A 25,306-nucleotide genomic window follows, 5' to 3' on the forward strand; every position below is an offset into this window, starting at 1 on the left:
AATACACTCCAAACAAATGACAGCTTATAAAATAACACATCAGTATTGGATAAAACATACAAGAAATATGCAATACTTTTTTCACTTCATCCTTGATAATGAGAATGACTACTGGATAGAGGGATAATTATAATAAGTTACTGATGACAAACGCTTTCTTCTTCATTATCCTTATCATTGCTATCAGAGCGTTATTATTGTTGATTACTCTTTCTATAATTATACTACTTTCTAACCCAATAATTATCCTCATTATCATCATTACATGTATTAGTTTTACCTATAATCAGTATTTCACATTGTGTTAACTAACAGAGAAAGCTAAAATACTGAAAAGTAAGGTCTATAGAGAAGGTATTACGGTAATGACCATCTCGAAGACTATGTATTTCAGAAGTTCGAAAAGAATTGAGGTGCTTCATATCTCTGATTTTAGCAAAATGTACCTATTCACTTTCTCTCTCTCTTCCTCTTCTCTCTCTCTCTTTGCATAATGTACTATCCACATTCATAATTTGTATCAATTATTTATTTATACTGCAAATATAAATTCTAGTGTTGAGAGAATGAAAGAACAAAAAGAAAAAAAAAGTTGAACAAGCCTATTTGAAAAGAAATATGGGAATAGCTATGAAGCATTACTAAGCTTATTCTGTCAAAGGATGTTCATACTCTTTTCTCTCTTATATTCACAAATTTATGAATGACTTCAAATTTTATTTCATTTCATACAGTTAAACTCTATGAACTAGCTAGATATGAGCAGGTTTAATTAAGTCTAATTGATGAAGAGAAGAAGGAAGATTGAAATAAGAGCATCTGATAGACTTACTCATAAATTTAAAGGTAGTATTTTAGCACATAAGCATTAGCATCAATTTATCAATTGATGCTAATATATTTGTTTGTACTTCTTACTTGACTCCCTTTTTTTATACTGTCTGTCTGTGTTAATTATTTTTTGATTTTGTCTTTGATCTTAATTTTAACACTTCCTTTTTACGATATCAAGAATGCTCTAATCCCTTGCTTTATCATTATCATTTTATATGCCCTCTTATCGCAATCAGTATAGTAATCGTACAGTTAACGTGAATGACGTGAGAAGACTTACGTATATCTTTTTGGGAGCCCATGTAATAAACAAACCAACCAACATTAGTCGTACCACCATCACCCATCACCACAATAAAATGATGTCGCGACTGTTTAACCGTCGTCTGTAGCCGTCGAATCCGAACAATTTACCTGTAAAATTCACGTACGACATACGGTGGGAATATGCTAGGTGTTTGCAAATAGGAGGGAATGGGATTTTTCTTTAATTTTCCTAATGTAACTTTGTAATATATTATTCATTAGTAATGGATGAATACTTTTAGAATGATAGACACTTTCACGTAAATATTCATCCATCCCTTTCCCTCTCTTTCTCTCTCCCTCTCTATAATTCATGAAAGTAAGCACACATTGACAAGGTTGATTAAATTAAATCGAAGTATTTGTATATTAAATAGGTAATCTAATCGATTATCATGATCAATTAAACATAAAGTAAGAATAAAATATATAGATGTTACATATTAATATTATATGTATTTAACAATAATTTCCATAATTTTCATTTGTCATTAATTTGATATTGTTTCTGTGTTCAGTGCCATATTAAGTATTGAAATTGTTTGGTTTGCGTAATATTTTTTTTATCTGTGAAAGCATTCAGCAATTTGTCTTTAAACATGTTAATAATAAATCAAGGATTTTGTCGTTTTATTCAGTTGAGATTTTATCTCTATTATTTATGTTTTTCGTTACACTGTCATCCCGTTTCATTTATATTGAAGTTCAGGTATTTCGAACAAGCGAGGTTAGCGGTAACTTATTACTCGAAAAAACATTTAATTGGTCATTGTCTGTTTTTATTTTCTATTGAATGGTTGTCGTATCATTCGTTAATTTGGATATTGTCAACGGATTTCATACTGACGACTATTTTACTGTTTCGGTTAACTGATTTAGTTAATACTGTATTAAAGAGAAGGACATTATATTAAAGCAAACGCTTTGTTATAAGTACACTAGCTCTATTACTGTTAAAAGTGTGATAAGGCAGAAATACCAACTGTTGCGAGCAGTGAAGAGATCGTTTCGACATATTGGAATACAAGTCGGAGGAAACGGAAGAAGTGATAATAACATACCGCGAAGAAGCGGAGGAGAGCGGTATGACTGTGGCTACATTAGGTTACACGATGGTCATTTGTGGCAATAGTGATGATCCACAACATAGGTATCGAGGACGGATCGAAAAGTTAGTCCTGTTTATTTTACTAAATTTATCAACAAGTAATTATATAAATATGTGCTCGTGATTTTACTTTCATAATTTACTAGAAAGTTGTCAGTGCATTGAACCTATCTTTTAAATTTTTTCAAATAAAACATAAGTTGGTAAGCTATCAAATGAATTTTGATTTATTTACCAGTTGTTCCCCAGAGTAATCATAATAAGGAAGGATTGGTGCAGTAGGCTTGGTATGAGAGTTTTAACTTCTTTTCTTAATCTTAGCCATTCTTTTCATTATTCAAGAGACTAAGGACGACCATACTATTCAGTCTGAGGTATCACAGTTTGATCATTTTACTCCAGTTTTCTTCACTTCCATTTTTTCTATTGATGAGATGGAAATTAAATTTTAAATGTCACCAATGACATTCATGCTTGAAATGATAAAAAGGTTATTTTATTCATATTTCAGGGGTACTGAAGATTCGCAAAAGAATTGCTTAGATTTTTGATAACCAATAGTTTACGTTTGAAATAATTAATATCATTTGTTCATCGTCATTATTTTTACTTGTTTTTATAAATACAAAAATTACTGTTATTTTCCTAATTTACGACATTTTTACCATTTTTGCACGGAGGATTTCATTGCTTCAGTATCTTCAAATTATTGCAGGGTCAAATTTGGAGTCCCAATTGAGGAAGCCTTTGCTCATGATATACCCGCTACTTTATTAGTAAGTCATATTTTTATGTTGTGTGCTTCAGGATATGTTTAATGAGCTTGAGTTTAATTTATTTGTTTTTATTAATTGGATAGACTGTTTAAATTCTTCTTTATTACTTACTGAATGTTTTCCTTGTATTTGAATATAAGAAGTCCAATCAGTAAGCTAACTACTGTTTGGTACAAAAATAATATATTCTGGCATGAAGAGAAAAGAAAATGAAAAGAAATTGCTGGGGCTCTCTGTATTCTCCCAGCTTATTTTTCACTGTGCGATATTTTAGGCTCTTTTTTATACTTCATCGTTCAAAGCCAACTACTATTTAATGACTAAACATAAAATTTTTCAACTAAACTTGTTTTTCAGGTATTGCTATTAAAAGTACATAAAGATGGTCCTGCTAAAAAGGATATCTGGCGTGCACCGGGTAATCAAGCTCAAGTACGAAAGCTTTCACATATCATGCAACACGGAAGACTTGTAAATATTGCGAATTTCAGTGTTTATACTGCCGCATCTGTTATCAAGGTGATGTGTAGGCTTTTTTATGAACTATTAATGAAAGATTCATCTTTTCGATTGCATGTTGTTGTTTGATACTGCTTATAGTTTTCCAGTGTTCATTAGATCATTATTCATTAGATCATTACAGTTGTCCTTAAATTGGTAGCTCTAATGTCCTTAAGTATAGATTTCTTTATTCTTTACTCCGCAATATCTTTCTAATTTTTTCGATTAGTCACGTCTGGACTGGAATTTTTAACCTAATAAATTCATTAAAAGTCGTACGATTCAAGTATGGATCTGGATTTGGATATAAATTATATTTAGGATGCAGTTAAATTCTAAAAGCCATACACAGAATATGGCCACTAAATTGCTTGACCAATCCTTTTCTTTCCTTTCCATAATTTTTAATCTTTTCGTTTTAGAAGTTTTTATCGAAATTACCTGGTGGCATATTTGGTGTCGGAAATGAACAGAAACTTTTTGATTTGTATAATATATCATCAGATCTTGAACTGCAGCGACAGTCATTTTGTCGGTAAGTTTTAATATTGAATAATTTCTTTGATGCAAATTATATGCTCACTTTCCAGTTAAAAAAAAATGAAATTTTTTACATTTTTAGTTAAAAAAGTTAATTTTTTTATTCACTAGAGAAGGATTGCTTATAAAACATAAATATTTTTTCCACCACTAATATTCAACTTTTCTGTTCTTTGTAGGAGTATGATCCTTTTGACTTTATTGAAACTCAGTTATTAAAGTGGAAAAAATTAAGTGAATTTCAATTTCAGAGTATTAAGCAGTTTACCGATTCCATCACAACACTTACTTGTACTACTTTTTGGCACTTTTTATATGATCTCAGAGTCAGCCGATTCATTTGGCTCAAGAATGACAACGGAAGCTCTTGGAATTTCCGTAGCGCCTTCACTTTTCCATTCATGCATTCATGACGGGCAGCGGGTTCGTATACTTTTATTTTATGTCTTCCGATTTTACATCAATTGATTCAATAGAACTTTTAGTATAGCTTGATATGTGCTATCGTATTGATTGTGTTGAATTTCAAACTTTATATTGCATTATTCTTTGGAGTAATCAATTGTTAGGATTTTTTTTCCACAACACTAGAGACAAAGCATGCTGCTATCATTGCAAAAGTGGAATTCTTGAAAGGTAGACTATGTAAGTTATCAGTTTCCTTATTCAGTTTTTATCATTCTCTCTCATTGCCGCATTTTTTTCTTTTTTAAGGCAAAGATAGAAGATGTGATACGATTCAAAATTGCTTCCGAGATTATCTCAAGAATTATTGAAAATTTTGGTTATACAAATCTTTTTCCACAAGAAAGTTACGAATTTTATGCTCGTATAACTGGACGAACATTACGATTTGATGAAAATGATTCACGACTACGGTTCGTTACACCAGCTAGTAAGTCATCGTTTTACTTTAAAGCTTGAATATTATCTGAATGACATTATTTTATTGCTAAGAATGTTTTTTTTTTCTTATTAGATATCAGTCCAGTTTGTTTTTTAGTTGATGGAATTATTTTCTATTTTATAGTTCAGAAACATTTTGATAATACTCAGGAGTAAAGCGAATCAAAATATCAAAAAAAAAATTTTTTTAGTCGGAATTAAATATACCTGCTCTCATGGGAGGCAACTATCGCTAAAAGAATATTTGTTTAGTTAGGATAATTTTATATAGTTTTATAAATTCTCAGTACACTATCACTTTGGTATGGGGAAAAGAGAGATAATGATTGTACCCTATTTGTTTTTTTTTAGGAATAAGATAAAAAAGGTTCAGTAAAATACTTAAAGATAGATTTCTCTGTAATAAAGAAGCTTAAATTGGTCAGAAGGATAATCAAATCGCTTCTCGTCGAAAAATTTTGATGGGACATTTAAAGAATTTATTTTCTTTGAAACATTATTAGATTTTTTGCATATGTTGCTTTGAATTGGTTGATGCCACATTGCTTGATGTGTTGATATTCGACCAGTACCTTTGGCATTTGGTACTGAGTTTCAAGGGTTAATTATTTGATGCTAACAAATTTTCTTGCACTTAAAATGATTTAACATCTATTAACTGTGACATCTTGCTTTTTGGCACGTAATTGTATGTTTATTTTATTAGATTTGAATGAATTATCGTAAATTGCAGACTAGTTATGCATCATTTCATCTACTTTATAAAAAAGTCATTTATTATTTCTCGTAGCATATTTTTCCCAGTTCATTCGTAGTCATTGTAATCCGTACTAAGAAGCTAGTAAAGCACCAGCTTGTCTGCACTAATTTAGAAATTTTATTTGGGAATGCTTCTGGGTTTTTGTTTTTTCCGGGATGTTTCTCTTTCAGATAATGTACTTTAATTTTCTGAACATCCTGTATTTTTAAGACGTTTTTTGTCTGGTTCATTTTTTCTTTTAGATGTACACGATTGGCCAGTACCATCGCCCAGTACTTACTCGATTATGGCTGCCCAATGTGCTGGAAGATACTCGATGAGTACCGTTGCAGCGATCGACCACATTAGCTCTAACTGTGGTAGGCACTCCGATCATCATCAACAAAAATTTCTTCAAAATGTTGAAAATATTTCAGTTTGGGCAGCTAATAGAACTGAATGCTTAGGAGATAAGGGAGAAACAGGGAAAGTTAACGGAAATAATAATGTGAGAACAATACATCATCCCATTAGAAAGCATTGTATTTCTGTTGATACTGCTGTGGATGATAATGAACTTGAACCCACTCTGTTAACATCCGTTACAAATCTACAATCTCGACCACAAACTAGAGGTTATCCGCTTATGGCGGCACCCGATTGTAAACGAACATTTTTCGGAATTGGACCTCAGCATATCACAGTTGCGACGATCGCTGACGATGAACTGATAAGCAAAAACCAGAAACCAGTCCTGAGAACATCAAATAGTGAAATTACCACTGCATTTGGAAATGAACATCAAACGCTACCGACTTGTCTGAGGAATACAGAAGTTTCGACAATTTTGGGTGTATAATTGCGCAACTTAAGGAGTTACAATTTTTAAGGGCTGCGGGCCCTACTTCAGCATTGTCATTTCAATCCACAATAATTTCCATCTTTGTTTCCTTCTCTCACTCTTCTTTTCTGCAATTTTAACTTGTGAGTGCAAAAATAACCATGCACGAAGTGGGAGAGAATTGTGTTTTGTGACATGTTAGCTTAATTCTAACAAAAATAATTGCTTATTGTTTTAGCCTCTATTTGTTTTTTTTTTTTTTTTTTTTAGTTAAATTTCGATTTCAGTTTATCATTAAGAAGAATTGACTAAATTTTCACAACGGTTGGTAAGCAGCGAAATATCAGTCCTTCCCTTCTTTTTTTGTGGGTGCTCAAATAAATATATACAATTTAATGAAATGTGAACATCGAGATAGCATTGTTCATGGGCTATTTTATTTTGCTGCTGACGATTATTTCTTATTATTTCTTGGAAAGTAATGACAACAAATGATCATTATTTGTTTATTTAGTATAATAAATAGTGAACTAGAGCTATCTTATATATGTAATCTAGGATATTTTCTGACTATATTTGTAAACTCCTTCACTTTTAGTTTCAGCTGATTTAAATCTATTTCTTTACCAAAATTGCTATATGTAACAATTTTAACTGTCACCTTCATTCATTCTGTAATAATCATTCGCTCAAATAAGTTGCATTATACTCTTATGTTTGTCTCTGTTACAACTTATTTCTTGGCGTCGTTTTCCTCTTCCAAGCCATTTGGAAATCTTATGACCTCAGCAAATAAATCTTTTTACATTTTCAAATGTTTTTCTAATTAAATTTTCAAGTATTTCTTCATTGGTAATCGAGTTTATTTTTTGACCAATTTCATTTCTAATTTTGTTATTTATGACCATTGAAGTTTAACAGAAGCATTTTACTATTTATGTTCAGCAGAAGCGTTTTTCGTTTCTTTCATTTTTAATACTCTTCTTTCTTACGAACCGCAGTTATTGGTGCAATATTTGTAGTTGTATGTAAGCTACATCAATTCTATGCTTTTTGTACTGCATATCTTCGTCTTGCTTCACTTATGGCTTATAAGAAGAGACTGTAATTTAGAATCTCCATGGTTATTTCAGTTAAGTTCTCAACCGTAAGTTCCATTTAAGCTTACTTACCAATTCATTTCTTGCCTCCTGCATGCGCTATATCAATTTAAATTCGTGTAACAAATTTCCTGTATTCATCTTGATGCTATATTTTTATTTAAGAGTCTAAAATTTGAAACATTTTTCAGTTGATAAATAGCGAAATATCAGTTCCTTCCCTACAGTGAACTTATTGCCCAATCCATTATTTTTGACTTTTTGATACTTACATGATAATGTTTGATTTCATGTGGTGTGGAATCCGTTGACATTAGCGCATAGCAAATAGATAAGGAATGAATGCTATATACCTCGTTTGTTTCTTTGTTCGTTTTACAGATTTCCTATTTGTGTCTTTCTGCTTTTGAATCACTCAATTACTTTGAATATACTTACCAAACAAATTTGCACTAGTACCACATTGTTTAAGTTACATCCCACGTGAGTTAGCAACGCTATTTATATAACACTGTGAAGGAGTACAGATGCAATGTGATAAATACTCTCATCTAAACCATATCCGATGTTGTTTTCTGCCTATTTGTAAAACTATCTCTTCTCATGCCTATTCGAGTTTGCTGTTCATGCTTGTAAAGCTTTATGACTATGTGTTTTGATATTTGCACAAGTCCAAAATTTTTGCTTATGATTTCTAATTTTCTTTCAATACTGACGAAATACTGTTTAGGAATGATAATTCTGAACTCAAAAAAGAACCGATCAATAAAATATATCACATAATAGAGTTGTGCAATTTATACTTATTTGCTTGTTGATTCATTAATGGAATAGTCTTTGTATTGTGGCAAAGCTTGGAATTAATCTTGAAAGTATATGATGTGACCTACTAAATGACATAATTGAAAGTGTTAGCTCGTTCTTCCCTTTTCCCTTTTTTCAGTGTTTGTGTGAATTACAGCAATTGGTAAAATGAAATCTCTAATTATTGACTGCAAAATAATTTTCTTTTTCTTTTCCGGTTTGCTTACATTGCTTTATTCTTATGTTACTTCAATCGGATAACTGTCATGAATGAATGTTTACAAAATAACATTTTCTCGTTTTCTCTTTGCGTAAATAAGTTTGTGAGAGCAAGTGGGTCTTTTAAAAGACAATGAGAGAGCAGAAGTATTGCAAAATGATTAGATAAGGAATTCTCGCTCAGCAGTGTCATAAGCATGTGGTGTGGATACTGGGCCTATCCAAATATCAGATCGTAAAAAGGACCAAGGGCAAAAGGGGAAGAAGAAGGAAAGATTGATCGATTGATCCTAATACTTCAATGAAGCCAAGCTTACTAGAAGGCGAAGATGTTGCTTTTTGTATAGTGTAGGAAATTTGTTTATTCATTCTAAGATATACGAAGACTAATCTTAACAGGACTTTAAGACCTTAATCCTTTACTGGTTTTAAGTCAGTTGGTTTCTCATCACGCCAAAAAGTGTTGAGCTTTAATCTTTGCTAAATATTTATTGCCTGTGTTGCTTTCAAAATAAAAAAAAAAAAAAAGTGAAAATTAAAAAGAAACTGAAGTTCATTCTTTTTGAAATACAATAATGTTTTAAAGTTATACAAATTCATTTCAACGGAAAGAAATACGATTAAACTAATAATATTTTATTTAATAGTTTTGCCGGAATCGCACAGTCAATCCGATATGGTACTTATGAGTGCTGATGCCATTGATGATAGAAGTGCGGTAGACCGGAATTATCGGTGTTATTCGCGTCGACAAACGCAATCAACAAGTCATCACGGACTGAGATATAAACGACTAAGCAGCTCAGCTGCAGAGGTATAATTTGTTTAATTTGTCGGTTAAATGCTGAGGAAATTTTGCTTTTGTGATATGAAATAGTTTTTGCAAGACTAAGTGATCTTGAAATTACACACAGCAGTTGCGTGCTTCAAATTTTTCACGCGCAATTTTCTTTTTCGATTTTCTGATTTAATTTTTAACAGATTTTTTCAGTAGAAATTTTTGTTTTCAGAAATATTTAGCATCAAATATATAAGATGAAATAATTTCCCTAGGATTTTAATTTAAATCTCTTAGAATTTGAATTAAATATTGTTGAATTTTTTCATCAGTGACTAAACCTCTGATTCCTTCCAGTTTTTTTCTTTTCTATTTATTACTTCCAGTAAAAGAAAAGTCGTAGTTTACTTACTCTGGAAAGCAGTTTCTTGTTTTTTAATATTATTTCATCTCAATTAAAGGTTCAACATTCGCATAGTGATGATGATGAAAAATATTCGTTGAATGTAGTTCATGGTAGTGGATTGTTGGAAAGTACTCATTCACTTACCTATCTTGAATGGGTACATGAAAGGCAAACAAGACGTATGCGTACACGGTCTGAATGGTTAGTGCATTTTTCCATAACTTTGCAACATTTATTAATTGCTCAGAAGTTAGAACAAAATGTCATACTGTTTACATATGTTAACAGTAATTCAAAAAATCCATTAAAATTCCGATTCTATGGATTAAAATCTAGATAGTTTTTGATATTCTTATGGAGGTGGAATTAATTGCTTTGTTTTTAGGTTCCTTTTGCCTGCATCATCAGCAAAAAATAGCGGCACATCACAGTTAAGTGCTTCTGAATTTTCCTCTACTAGCATGCTTCAACCGTATTCTCAGTTTGATGACTCAACAGTGAGGTCACGTGAGAGACGCACGGAAAGTTCAGATAATGCTGATGAATGTCTCATAAATGTCACTCGAAAACTACCTTTATCGGCAAGTATTATGTATGAAAACACGTTAAATGAATTTAGTTGTTGACTTCAAAAAAAAAACTATTTCTTTTTAATTCTTGCCGAATTTCTAGTTATCGCCACAAAAAGATTCAAAAATCTAACATTGCAAAAAGTTTTATAACTTTTATAGAAAACATGCGAAGGAGCAATCACCTCATCTTCAATTAATGTATCTGGAGAACTTCCTGCAGCAACACAGCCAGCAATGTCTCCAACATCTAGGATAGCTGGTGGTATCGTTCGTCGACGTTCTTGGCGTACTCATTACGTACGTCCTAATCGAATCGTTGAGAGTGGTAATAAGGAACGAGTATGTTTTGTAAAATTTCCATTTGGTTTTTATAGGGGAATAGCCAATTCAGTTCATTACATTACAAAATTATGTTATAATTTTGACTAGAATCGTAAAGCATAGTCATGCTCGGCGTTGAAATACTTTTCCGAGGACATGATACTTATACATAACTACGTAAGTCTGTACAGGTTTTTCATGGTTGTGTAATAGACTTATAGGAGTAAATTTCTTATCCTTCCCTTATTTCCGTGCAGGTTTTATTTTTCTGTTTCTTATCATTCTTTCCAGATAAATTCGAAGTTATTTATTTCTAATTTAACTTTGTCTTTAACTAACTTGCCTGATTTCAGGATTCGAGCGAAGTTACTATTATTTCATGTAGATCAGCGCCGTTATACCGTCGTAATGTACCAAATACGTGCAGTCGAAGTTTGCCAGGTACTGGACAACCTATACTACTACCATCATCTTTGATTGAATTGCAACAGCAGAGGCAGAAATCAGGGGCATCATCACCGGAGTTTGAAAGGCGTTATTATCCAAAAAATGGTAGTGATAGTAGTATTTCTCATGGGAGAAGATCAAAAACTGTTTCGCAATTTAAAAATGTTCATTTCTAAATTATGAGACTTTCATATTTGGTTTTAGGTAAGAAAAGAATTTCCAAAGAAAATTGAATAATTCATTAAAATTGTTTGCCTAGATTTTGATTGCTCGAATTTAAATTGAAAGAAAAAGTCTTAAGGATAAATTTCTTTTGTCCTATTTACACTTCTTCATCCTTTTGGCTAAAATATGAATGTTCTATAGCTTCCTACTGATTTTTAAAGGAAAATTAAATTTTTCTTTGATTTTTTTTTTCACTTCAAATATTGCAGCACTTTTCATGCCGTTTTATTATTTATGTTATTATTATTACTGCCACCCATATTGTCGCTTTATTTTTACCAAATATTTTCAGCTTTGAAAATTCGATTAATTAGATCTGTTTTTTTTTTTTTTTTGTATAATTTATTCTTCACAGAAATTGATTTCATGAAAAGCTAGTATTGCAAAAGGAATTTTATGGGAGAATCTGAAGTCATTCTTATTTGACTAATACTACTGAAATTGTTATAAGTTGAAAAAGAATTTTGGAATCAAATGCTCTTCTATCTGAAATAAGGTGAATTTTCTTAATATTTGGGATATTTTAGGAAAAGAAGGGAATGTTCCCAACAGTTTTATTTTACTGCCTCTTGGCATACCTCATATGTTTTCCCTTCGCTTCTGCCTTCTCGATTTTGTGTTTTTTTAATATTTTCTTAATTTTTCTTGATTTAGAAAAGAAATTCAGCATTGCAAAGTTTTTAAAAAGCGATTATTCAGAAAATCACATATACTCGGACAATAACACCTTACCTTCAAGACGAATTTTTTTTTTTTCTTTCTGCAATTAAATAGTTTATTTCATTGGTTTGAAATTTTGTCTTATTTTTGAATTGATAGTGGCTTCTTTATACCATCTAATGTGGTAAATATACTGTTTTGGAAAAACGAGAAACAAGCATGATAGGAGGCTTTTTTATCTTTTCGAATTTAACTAATTATTATTCCCTTAACATTCCATCAGTTTACGTTGCTCATATTCCCGATTTTTTCGAATTCATTTTGCTGTTTTATCTGCTTAATTCTTTTCTTGAACAATAGTTTTTTATGTCTTTCTGAATCGATTAAAATTTTTAGCAAAGCAATAGTGTTTGAAAAGCTTGAACACTAAAAAACTTAATCTCATATGTGATAGTTTTTTTATGTTAACATAATTTCAAGAGGTTTTTTTTTTCTGTTTCTTGATGGTATCACTATGTAAATACTATAACCAGAAATTAACTTTTAGAACAAAATACGAAATTAACACAAATTCAGCTAGTAGATCCATCTATGGCATTGATTGACAGATTTCGTTTAATTGCTAAACGGTATATCATTCCGGATTCCCTTGTAGATATTGCTTGTTCCCGTTTTATTTTTGAAATTTTGTGCCATCTACCTTACTGGCATGCTCTGCTATATTATTTTCATATATGTAAGTTTCCTTGCCTTTGCCCGTCTGCACGACAAACGCTGAATCTCTGTTTGAGATCTTTTTTTAGATCGGTTAACAATGTAATATGTTATATTCTAAATTGTAATTTTTTGAATTGTTTTAAAATGAATGTAACCTTTTTACGGAATAAATTGCTGAATTGCTATATGATGAACAGCATAATGAAGTAGCTTTCAATGAATAGTACAGAAAATAAGCCAGGTGAAGAATCTCTCATTAATTTCTGATTCATGTGTTTACCACTCTATTTTCAATGAATGATTCATTTGAAATAATAGTAAACAAAGGCAGGTACACTTTTAACTTCTGTTCCTATCAATCTGATGTTGATGTATTAAGCAGTAAGTTCAAAAATTTGTTGCTATAAAGGTAACAAATTATTATGGCGATCAAATTTGTGAGGAAATTTGATTTGAAAGAGTAGAACAAATTAGGCAGCAATAAATTATTGTTTATTATTTATAGCACTCTTTTTAAATCCATTTAATTATTGCAATTAATATAGAGTTTTTTAAACAACAGTCTTCAATAATAACAGTTATTCAAATGGATTAAAATGTTACTAAAAAATTAAGTCCGATTCAAGTTCTTATTTAAATTTTACAGTCAGGAACGTGTTTAACTTCTGTTTGCTTTAGATCCTATAGTATACTAGTGAGATTTGATATCAAATTCTGAAAATAAGTTATATTAATTTGGGAGTCTTTGAAATTTAAAATTCATATGATTAAATTCGACATTGCTTCAATGCAAAATATTCATTTCGATTGTAGAAAAGTTGAATTCTACGTTTATTCTTCTTTTTTCTTATTGCAGAACAGTTCGTAATTTTATACTGTTTAATCATCTTGAAGCCATCCACGTGCTCTACTAATTCCTTTTTTCCATTGACGAATCATCAGTTCACGTTGATTGTTACTTAAGTTTGGTTTTTGGATAATTCCATCTTCTGCGTGATATTTTCTAATTTCGTTGAAACTGAAAATTATTTATGAATATTAAGAGTAAATTTCTAATTTATATTATTTGTTATATTCATTCTTCAATTTACATTTACCTGTACCTGTGCAAGCTATACTTATTAATTATCTCATCAAAGTATCGCAGTAAACTTCATAACCTGGAATATCAAACAACAACAGATATTGTTTATGTTATAATTTCATCTTTACTTGATACATTATAAAATTAAATTCTTTAAATCTCATAATGAATTGACGAGGAAACATTTTCAAAGTGCTTTAGTTACTATCCTTTATAATTAAACCTGATAATTTGAGCACCAATAGCTGCTACCATTGCAGCACCCCAAGAAGAAGCTTCAGCATTGGGTGATTTGATCACATCTATTCCAAGAATATCACTTAGTAATTGCAAGAATAATGAATTTACCGTTATACCACCATCAACCTAAAATTAAAATTCTATATTATTCGAAGGAAAATCTATATTACACTTTCTTCTTTAATAAAAATAATTTAAATCTCGAAAATTTACAAGCTAATAGAAAGAACAAACTTTGAGAGCTTTAATTTTCTGATTATACGGCATATCAGTGCATGTAGCTTCAATCATTTCTTCCGTCTGAAAACAAATAGCTTCAAGAACAGCTCGAATAATATGTTCCTTTTTGGTAGTCTGTACAAGTCCGCATATAATGCCACGTGCCGTTGAGTCCCAATGTGGAGTGTAAAGACCGGTAAAACAGGGTACAAATATGACGCCATCTGTTCCTGATACTGAAATTGCTGCTGATTCCACTTCGGAAACATCCTGAAAAGTTTAAGAAATTTTTTCTGCAAAATTTAATTAAATTAAATTTCTTCATACTTAAGCATAATGAAGTCTTCTAGTAGTAATATATCTTAGCTTAAAATATTCATTGATAAATTTAAAACAAAAAAAAAAAAAAAAAAGTAATTAATGAAGCCACTTTTACAATATGTCCTCGAAAAAGCGCACTTACGTTGATAAGTTGTAAATTATCGCAAAGGAATCGAATTGCATTTCCACCAATGGAACCGGAACCTTCCAATGCATAACAGACTTTTCCTTCCGAACCAAGCTGAGGAATAAAATGTCATACTATAATTATCTTTTTTATTCTTTTTCATTCCTTCTTCATTTTGTATGAAACAAAGATCAACGAACAAAGAATCCTTTACAAGAAATTATCAAGTTGATAATTCTTTATCGCTTTTCTGCTTTTTATTATATAATAGTATACAAATAGAACAAGAAATGTTTAGCTACTTGATAAGCCACTGTTGTTATCAGTCCATTTTTGTTGATGATCATATTGTTGCCAATATTAGTAAGCATAAATGTGCCTGTACCATAGGTACATTTTGTTTCACCTGGTTCAAAGCAGTACTCACCGAACAGAGCAGCTTGTTGATCACCCAAACAACCTGATATTGCTATTCCTGTGAGGGAACCTAAATTATACACTAACTATCATCTATAAAATTTCATCAATGAAAATGAAAAATAATTCTTAGTATAAATTTCAAAAATGATTTTTTATTCCATTGCACAGATCAAATCAATTTTGATTTATTTGACTATTTTGCTTCATTATCACTCCTAGTGTTTTAGTAATTTCAAGTTATTTAAATTATTTGGAAAGAAATTTTTTTCTTTTTTTTTTTTTTTAATTACTGATAAGGTCAAATAAAAGTGAAACTTAGTCTGTTTAATCATTTCTAAGTGTACATTGCTATGAATTCATAATATAACGTAATTCTATTTATTGCTTTTAGCTTAATGTTTTATAAGTTTCTTTTTATTTTATTTTTTTTTTTTTAAATTTTGTAACCTAAGCATATTGTAGCATATATTTCGGCAGAAGAATGAATTTTCGGCAAAATGCTCATTGGAATTTCGAAGAAATTGCAAAGCTCTTCAGACCAATTTAACGTTTCCATCGAAATTAACAAAGTGCGACTAGCATTTGTTACATCGGTGATATGTTTTCCGGTTAACTTATAAATTAACCAAGAGTCTACGGTACCAAACATCAATGTTCCTTAATATAAATCTTTTATTTGTGAAATTAGAAGAAAAAAAAAAAAAAAACGTTCATTATGTCATTATCATAATCTACTAATTATTTATAGATAATTTGGCATTTCAGTTTAATAAAGTAAATCTTAGAAGAACTAAATTTTCCAACAACTTTTCAAATTATTCATAAAAAAAAACATTTAATGAGAAACATGGAATTTCATGATGTTATGTCAATGATAAATGCTAATGTCATTGATTTATACTGTCAGTCAATTTTTTGAATCCTTTGACTGAAATGCATTCCCAGTAAATACTTTTTAAAAATTGAATTTAAAAAAAAAAAAAAAAAAAAAAAAAAAAAGGAAACTGTTTCATTAGAATCAAATTATATAGATCTAACAATTGGATAAATTGATAGCTAGGAAAGCTAAATAAATTATCATAACTAGTCTTTTAACTTGTCAATTATTTTTTACAAAAAAAAAAAGATGAATCATCACATTTTTTCTTTGTTTTTCTTTAAATTGTTCATGCAAGAAAAAGAAAACACACCTTGTCTCAAAGCATTTTTCACATCATCAACATTATCCAGAAGCCAACGAATTTTCAGGGCGCTAAAGTATGAGCATATTGGAAGACCCGTCATTTCTCTAAATTGCTCTCTTGATCTAAAATGTTAAAAAAAAAATAACACTAAAAATTCTTTCTACTAATTCTTCAAATGTGATATATATTTAGCAAAGTTTTCAAGTTGTAAGATTAGAATGTAGTGGTTTGCTTTTTTCAAAAAAAAAAAAGGAGAAATTTTTTTAATTAATTAAGCTTTCTGATAGATTGACAAACTCTTTTATTTTTTTTTTTCAATTTTTTTTTTTTATTAAAATGGAACTTAATGGTAAATAAACTGAGTGATGTAAGTTATTAAGCATTTTATCCTTTCGAATCATTTTGAATTCTAAATTTGAGATTTAAAATAATCTTTTTTTTTTAACTACCTTTTCTTCTCTCATAAGCTTACCGTATTCATCATATATATGTGTCTACATAGAATATTTATAAGATTCAATATTATTTATTAATTTTGTTGTTGAAATTTAATTAGAAAATGTCTTAACAAAAAATTTACTTGTTACTTGTTTTTTCAATAAACAAATTGACAAGATCAGTTGTTCGATTATCAAGCCAACAAATAGCATTATAAAGAGGTTTGCTTGTTTTACAGTCCCATAAAATTGTTGTTTCTAAAAATTAAACACACTAAATGCTATCAAATCAAATTTTTTCATGCAACTTTTTTTTTTTTCATCTTTTAAAATCTATTTTTAAATTATATTATTGGTTAAACTTAATTAACAACCTCTTTGATTGCAAATCCCAATTGCTTTGATACCACTAATATCAAAACCGGTTTTTTTGATAATGTTACAGCATTCATCAATGCATTTTATTGTTGTTGTGATTATTTCTTCAGGATTAATCTCAACCCATCCTGGATGTGGAAAAATTTGCCGAATTTCAATCTAAAACACCGATTATATTATTTATTAAATTCCGTACCAGTAATAAATTATTTGCAATCTTAGGTGTTATAGAAATATACAAAAAAAAACAAGCAAGAATTTTTGTTTATTTTATCTTTCAAGAAACAATTTTTTTTTTTTTTTTTTAAATGGGTGAAATAAATTTCAGACTTTGATGCGTCTCATAATTTTTTAAACGATCTGAAACATTTTTATGTTATTATTTTATTAGGAAAACTTTTGTGTCATAATTTAGAGAAAATAAATTTAACAGTGATGCTATTTTAATTATATTATTTTATTGTATTGGAAAAAGAAATAAAAATACCTGATGACTTGCGATAATTGCTTGAGAATTCAGTTGATAAATGATGAATCGAGTAGATGAAGTACTCTGGTCGATGGCACCAATGAGCACATTTTTAATTTCCATTGTTGATTTCAATGAAGCTTCTTTCTGTTTAATAAAATCAAAACAGAAAAAAAAAAAAACTTGTAAATAAAACAAACTCGATCAATTTTATAATAAACAATCTCTTTCATTAAAAAAAAAATCATACAAAAATAATAAAAATGAAATAAAAACTTTTTCAATGGATTTCAATAAATTTAAAAAAAAAAAAAAAATGATATCATTATTATCAATGGTAGGATATTTACGAAAATAAAAACATCTAAATTTAACACTCATACACACATACAGACACACACACACACACACACACACACACAGATATTCAGACATGCACACATACAGACATACACACATGCACAGTATTATCACTGATAAACAATATTTATAGCTCATTTAATTTCTAAATATGAAAACATCAATTTCACCATTACCTTTAAAATCAAACGCACACCAAAGCAATTATTTTATACTATGTTTGCATACTGAAATAACATTGCCCAGGAATAGGGTAAATTTTTGTTTATTTTTGATTCCATCAGCTGAGGATAAAACAATAAATATTTTTCGTTTATTAAAGTGATCAAAAATTAATTAAATTTGAGTGGTAATTCTTGATTGAAAAAAAGTCGAAAAAGAATAAACTTTTGATTAATTAGTTGTCGAAGAAGCACCATCATGTATATATTTCTTCTAGTTTTAAGCTTATCATTAATTTGCTACAAATTTTAATCTTAGTTGAAAATCAATTTTTATCAAAAATTTCAAATTTCAAATTTACATATCATAATTATTATGCTGATCGTCTGTTTATGCGGTATTTGAAAGCTCTGTTAAAAAGTTTAGCAGAAAATTCAAATCAGAGAGAGTAGGAATCAAAACCGATGATTGATTGCCTTATTTGTATTAATGTCTAATTTGGTGACAGTTTTAGATTTGTCTGATAAATAATAGCGAATTGGTAAGGTCTCCTCACTGTAACTGCCGTCTAAATCATACTGAGAAATTTGAAATTTCATTTTGTTGAATTAAATTGAAACTTCCATGGCAACGTATTTTTATTGCTATGGCGATAGAGCTTCTTTAAAATCAGTTATTAAAAAAAAGTGTCAATGAACAAAAAAAAAAAAAAAAAAAAAAAAAAAAAAATAGAATTAACATTAGTTTATCGTTTTTACAGTTCATTTCAAATTTTTTTTTTTTTTTGCTTAAAAGTCCTTTTTAATTTTTTCAATTGTTATCAGTTAATAGAGCACTTTACACATATTTATCTCCAATAGCAGCATTTTTCACCATTTTTTGAAATTTTAATTTCTTACTTCAAACTAATATAAATGAAAAGTTGTGTTTAATCCAAATTGTTGTTTAAATTTTCTAATCATTTAACAGTAACACATATAATTTTAGGTAAAAGGAAACCAAAGATAGATGAGAAGTGTAAATGAAATGTAAAATTTGAAGGCCAAATTTTAAATCATTCCGTGCATATCACTGTCCTTCGTCTAATCAATCCTCTCAGACAAATGAAACTGATAATATTAATGATACTATCAGTACTTCATTATCAACAATATAAGTGTATCAGTTGATATCATATCGTCACTGCATGCATTTTTAAATGTGTCATCTGTCCTTCCATTTCCTTTTACTAACTTTTTAATCAATTTTCTAAAACTAAAAAAGTTAGAATTTAATTTATATTTTCATTTTTTTTTTTTTAAAACAAAGGTTTAAGTTTCTGCTAATTGAATGAAATGGTTTTTAAGTTTTAGAAAATTTAAATTATTATTTGTACTAGATATAAAATTTTTTCAAATATATATGTATATATATTATCACAATAATTTTTGAGATTGACAACAACTTACAATTACCAATATCTATTACTGATATATTTGAAGTAATTTTCCCGTAAATTCTTTCAATTTAAATTTGATAGATTTTAAATTTAAAAAAATTTTTTTTTAAAAGTAAAAAAAAAATAAAATAAAATTTAAGAGATTAGTAGTTTACGATCAATTCAATCTTTCTTCTTCAATACATTTCTGATATTTTCTAAGCAGAAATTTAATCAGTTTTTTAACTCAATAACTTTAATGAAGAAAAAAGATATAAAACTTTTTTTATTAGCAACATTAAAACTAAGCACTATACTATCATTTAAAGCGATTCACATAGGAAACAACAAAAATTTAATTTAAAAGACAGTTGAGAAGTGATATCTGTCAAGGAAAAGCTTATTAATTACAAATGAAATTATCTTAATTAATTTATTTTTGTTTATGCATCAATTATTGATCGAAAACAGCCGAAGGTTTGATTTTCATGTAGGAAAAGGATTTTCGTTATGATTCTACGTTATTTCTCGAATTTTTTCTTTCACTAAAGATCAGTGTGGTTATTTGTTTTTTCATTTAATTTTTTAGAGCAAACGATCAAAGGTCATTGGTAATGCTAACATTGTGGAGAAAAGGTATAGCTTTTTCAATTTTTGGAAGAATTTTTGGAAAAAAAATTTTTTGTTAGCATGCTTTTCTCATTTTTTTGAATTATTTGATCAGTTTTTTTATAAGTTGTGGTTTCTATGTAGCGTTTTATGTATAAACCAAAAAAAAAAAAAGGTATAATAGTGTCGATACTTTGACTCTCTTTTGAAAGAGAATTTTCATCATGTTTTAGGACTTACTTACTGTTCATTTTATCGTATGCTGAACAAACTATTCATTTCTGCTATATTTCATGTCCAAATTGGCTAATAAATAAAAATAAAAGAATGCTTAATAATAAATAAATAATTTTTAGCTGGAGGATAACAGGTAAATTTCAACGGAAATGGAATAAGCTGATGGCTTCAGGATATCCATATCCGTTAACGGTGCTACCCGACGACGAAAGCTGTTATGATAAGATTTAAATTACGACATATTATCACCATTCTACTTACAGTTTTCGCACTTTCAATTCTTTGGATTGTACAATCATCTCGCAAAACTGTTTCTTCCGATACTCTGCAACCATGCTGTACTGCAGCAGTAAGCTTTCTTCCAATTATTAATTGCTTTATTTGAATAATTCCGGAATTCTCACAAGGATTAATGAACAATTCTTTGCTATTTTTCTCTTTTCCTTCTCTAAAATACATGAAATTTACAATTAGAACAAGCATTATGCATAAATGAGAATTGCTGCGAACGATTTATTGTAAATTGTTAAAAGTCAGTGGTGAAAAATATCAATAGGACGTAATTAACACATTCTTCATTTTTTGTTCTGCTCATTACTTATTATTAACAAAAAATAGGACACATGCCCTTTATGATATTAGCATTCTTTTTCAGCTTATTTCATTTTCCTTGTTTGATTTCAGAATGAGGAAATTGAAAGTAGAAGTTCTACTTTGAAGGAAATTTCTTGTACAGTTGATAACGAGAAAACATACCAATGTTATGAAGAAGAATTTACAAATGAAGTGTATTTTCCCTTCAATGCTTTTCTTAAGAAACATTTCGATGTTTCTGGAATGATTTTCAAAGGTTGGAGCGTTATTTCGTTCCATTTTTCCAGTATTTTGTTATTAGAAAAGAGTCTTCCGACAATGATGAAGGATTGTAAAGCGATCCGTTGTTGGAAATTTTAAAGAAATCATCTGAAAATTTCTTCCTTAGTAATATTCAGATTCGGTAGCGAGACATTTTGAATGGTCAACATCACATGCTCGAGTTCGTTTTCCAGATTTTAATAACTATGACTACCATGGAGTTTTTGGTCATTTCGCATCATACAGCGTAGAAACTAGAGATCGCGTACGTTGTATTAGTGCTCAGTACGGTTGGTTTTTAACTAGTTGGATGAAGAGTTAAAAGTGTATTTGTGTCTCATAATAACGAATTCTCTCTCTTTCAACTCTTTTTCAGGTGTACCACTGTCAACGCAGTGGTCAGCGGTTCCTTATTTCTACCCCATACAAATCGCCCAGTATGCTTTGCAGCATTACAGTCGATTCAAAACTGGTAAATGTTTCAGATTTTCGAAACAAAAAATCTGTAATTGTGAAATGAAACTTGAAGTTTCTGAATTTGCTAGTTTTTTTTTTTTTTTTTTTTTTTTTTTTTTTTTTATAAATTCCAGCTCCATCATCGATTGTATTTACAAAAGGCACAATAGCGGAGGAATGGAATGACAACACGCTTGGTGGAAATGGTTTCAAATTAGGTTTTGATAAAGAAGCGAACTCTACAAGGGTTGAAATTAACTCTGTCGGTCTGTTTGTTCTTCACTCTCTGTGTTGTTTAGGCAATTAATTTTATTTTATTTTTTTTGCTAGTTCTTATTTCGAAGGATGTTGATTATTTAAGATTATAGATCATGGTGTTTCGTTGGTACTTGATGGTGATCCGGCATTTTCAGTACTGTCTTTCTTTTGGTTGGCTGACGTAGATGGTTCCTTTACGATCAGCTTGAAGCTTGCTTATGTAATCATCAACTTTCTTTTCGTTAGAAAATAATGTATGGAAGTTTTTGTGGGAATATAAATTCCGGCGCTTAAAATTTTTGAATGCATATAGTAAGTCTATAGATTGGTTTGGCTATATCTAAGCTGGATCTAATATCTAATATTTACTTGGAGATGATAAAGTATTTTTTCATTTGCAGAGTCAGAAAACTATACTATTGCATTACGTTCATAACGATGATGAGCAGTGTGTTTCACACAACAAGAAGACAAGCAAAGTTTGTTTTATATATATATAATTGAACATTGAAAAGATGACTTGTCTAAAAGTGTTTTATCGAGATGTTAAAGAACTTATTAAACGTTTATTAAACTGTTCTAGTTGTACTAGTACTACTTTCTCTTAAGAGAAAACCTTCATTATCTTTTAGAGTTCTTATAAATTTTTTTATTATTAGAGGTTTTTTGAAGGAAAGGTGAATTTTAAATCATTAATTATAATATAATAATCAGTTTCTATGTATTACGTTTCTGATGACAGTCTGTGTTATTACTTTGTAAAGATCAGTTTTCAGGTTGAGTATAATTATTCTTTGGGTGCAGAACCAAATCCAAATGAATGGCGTTGGATTTGTCGTGATTTATTGGTTGATACTGGTCGTGCTCTCGCATCAACTTCAAAAAAAAAAGAAACCATCCTTCTACATCCAGGCATTCTATTATTTTTTCTTTTTCTGATACATTCTGATAGAATAATTTATGAAAAGTGACTAGCTTAAATTGTGAAGAAAATGAATTTACTTAGTTGAAATTGCAGCAGTAAAACAGAATACAATGCCTGAGGGATACTTCTGCTTAAGAAATTGCAGTTTATTTTCTTCCTTTCTGAAGATTTTTAATGTTTAGTGGTATAACATTGCTTGCACTTTTACAGTTCAAAGATAATTTGTGTTTTCCTTTGACTAAGTTTTTTACTGTGCACCACTTATTTCTAAGTGAAAAATGATTAGGTGACCGAGGATGATTTTCAGGAGATGTAATTTTGGATTCGATTACTTTTCGAGGACATTCGGTAATTCGTAGTTTTGAACAACGATCTTCTGCACATCTTGAACACTTCCTCGTAGCAGCTGACTGGTTAACTAATAATCAAGATGAACATGGTGGTTGGTCAGTTCCTGTTGAACGGTAAGTTTTAAGATTTGAACTAAAAGATTTTATGTCTATTTTGAAATAAGCATGATGAACTGAACAAAATGCAATAATTTTAATTCATTTCAAATTTTCATACAAGTAATCATGATTCAGATATTTTTACAGCTCAATTGCCGATAAACGCTTGATTTTGCCAGCAGGCTGGTATAGTGCTATGGCTCAGGGGCATGCTTTAAGTGTGCTTACACGAGCTTATGTTGTAACAAATGATATGAAGTACTTTCAGGGTGCAAAGCGTGCACTCCAACTTTTTAAAATAGTGAGTTAATTGCGTCTTCATTACTTAGGATTATTAAATTTCCTAATCAAGAAGAATTAACTGGGCAAGTGTTCTTGACCACTGTCTAATTAAGGAAGATTTAATGAGGTGCTAAGCTGTATTTTTCATTCAGAAAGAGTAAGAAATTTACTTAACTTTAGTAGAATTAGCGTGAATTTCATATTTTTCTAGTTATAATGTCCAATAATGGAATTTACTCTCGTGCTATAATTTAAGAGTGCTACTTTCATTTCAAAGTAATAAAATCTTTTGTTTTTTTATTGTTTTAGTATTCTCATGAGAATTGGAAGATTTATCCAACTAAAATTTTTTTTATAGAAAGCTTCAAAAGGTGGAGTGCTAAATGAACTTTTCGGTCATCCATGGTTTGAAGAATATCCAACTACGCCAGGCACGTTTGTGCTGAATGGTTTTTTGTATTCACTTATTGGGTTATATGACTTTGCACAAATTTCTAATTCACATGATAGTGACAACGATTCAGCTGCATTATTTTCTGCCGGTTTAGAAAGTTTGCGAATTTTCCTACCTCTTTTTGATACCGGAAGTGGAACTTTTTATGATTTAAGACATTTGGGTCTAAAAACGGCACCAAATTTGGCGCGTTGGGATTATCACTCCGTGCATATTTATTTATTGAAATGGCTTTATATCATTACAAAGGATGAGTTTTTTAATGTAACTGCTAATCGATGGGTTTCTTATGCGACAGGTCACAGAGCAAAGCATAATTAGTTATATGTTACCTTAAAATTTATTTGTTATCACTTTCTTATCCTCGAAGAGCTTGAAATTATTGAAATTGTTTGTTGTTCAAAACAGCCACTTGCTGCGTGCCAGAGTCTTACATCAACTTTCAAGAAATAGTTTGTGGTGTCAGTTGTACAAACATTTTGATCTGTTAACTTAGCAAGTTAGATTTTATCTTAAATTGCTGGAAAAGATATTTAGGTAATATGGAGACGCATAATAATTGTTTGTAGACGAATTCCAATTTAATGTATTTTGATTTCAATTTGTTCAAACTTACTATGTTTTTCATCGTGCCATTGTCTTTTGTGTGAATTTGCGGGTAATGTAATTTCTGGTTTTTGGTCTTGCACCACTATTTATATTTGATGTAATTAATGTTTCCATGCGAGTGAATTAACACAGTTCACTGTGAGTATAAGTCATTCTTGTAGTGGGTATATTATTACAGGTTAATATATCTAATAAATTCTAATAATTCTGTGCATATTACTAATTTAGTATCAGAACTGACAATCATCTCATCTCAGGTTCGAACAGTTCTGAATTGTTGATAATTTCTTTCTGTTTACTTGGGAAATACTGGTAAAATCTGATGCTGAATTAAAATGACTGACACAGGCAGACATACAAATATGCATAACTTTCGTGTTATAACATATTCCCTGATCTTTGTAGGTATACGATTTAAACATTTAAAGCAAATTTGAGTTTACCTATACATGCACGATTCTGAAATTATTTTGGCCTTGAAACTTTTGCTTTTGCTTTTCGAGAAGACAATTAAATCTTTCTTGAGTAGGGTACATTGATTACTTTTTGAATAG

At 29.7% G+C, this 25,306-nt stretch overlaps 3 protein-coding genes across 3 annotated transcripts; 2 read left to right on the forward strand and 1 right to left on the reverse strand.

The window, feature by feature from the left end:
• Positions 1-2,225: 2,225 nt before the first annotated feature.
• Positions 2,226-11,374, forward strand: Bm1668 (RhoGAP domain containing protein; the record flags this gene model as incomplete). The annotated part of the gene is made up of 12 exons (XM_001895058.2): positions 2,226-2,311; positions 2,964-3,024; positions 3,382-3,543; positions 3,948-4,060; positions 4,317-4,488; positions 4,780-4,960; positions 5,974-6,090; positions 9,322-9,488; positions 9,914-10,059; positions 10,244-10,439; positions 10,590-10,769; positions 11,105-11,374. The coding sequence occupies 12 exons, from the start codon at positions 2,226-2,228 to the stop codon at positions 11,372-11,374; spliced, it is 1,851 nt and encodes a 616-aa protein (XP_001895093.2).
• A 2,305-nt stretch (positions 11,375-13,679) lies between these two features.
• Positions 13,680-17,802, reverse strand: Bm5353 (Uncharacterized protein; the record flags this gene model as incomplete). The annotated part of the gene is made up of 10 exons (XM_043078237.1): positions 13,680-13,818; positions 14,108-14,250; positions 14,359-14,613; positions 14,807-14,905; positions 15,094-15,278; positions 15,659-15,868; positions 16,402-16,517; positions 16,976-17,090; positions 17,207-17,369; positions 17,698-17,802. The coding sequence occupies 10 exons, from the start codon at positions 17,800-17,802 to the stop codon at positions 13,680-13,682; spliced, it is 1,530 nt and encodes a 509-aa protein (XP_042934171.1).
• Positions 17,803-20,681: 2,879 nt separating this feature from the next.
• Bma-hse-5 (D-glucuronyl C5 epimerase, putative) lies at positions 20,682-24,464 on the forward strand (the record flags this gene model as incomplete). Its single annotated transcript, XM_043078238.1, has 11 exons — positions 20,682-20,813; positions 21,149-21,314; positions 21,457-21,609; positions 21,696-21,791; positions 21,910-22,041; positions 22,144-22,253; positions 22,435-22,512; positions 22,810-22,945; positions 23,266-23,422; positions 23,555-23,708; positions 24,048-24,464. The coding sequence occupies 11 exons, from the start codon at positions 20,682-20,684 to the stop codon at positions 24,462-24,464; spliced, it is 1,731 nt and encodes a 576-aa protein (XP_042934172.1).
• Between the last annotated feature and the right edge of the window lie 842 nt (positions 24,465-25,306).

This window comes from Brugia malayi, assembly GCF_000002995.4.
Source record: "Brugia malayi strain FR3 genome assembly, contig: Bm_v4_Chr2_contig_001, whole genome shotgun sequence".
Taxonomy (NCBI): Eukaryota; Metazoa; Nematoda; class Chromadorea; order Rhabditida; family Onchocercidae; genus Brugia; species Brugia malayi.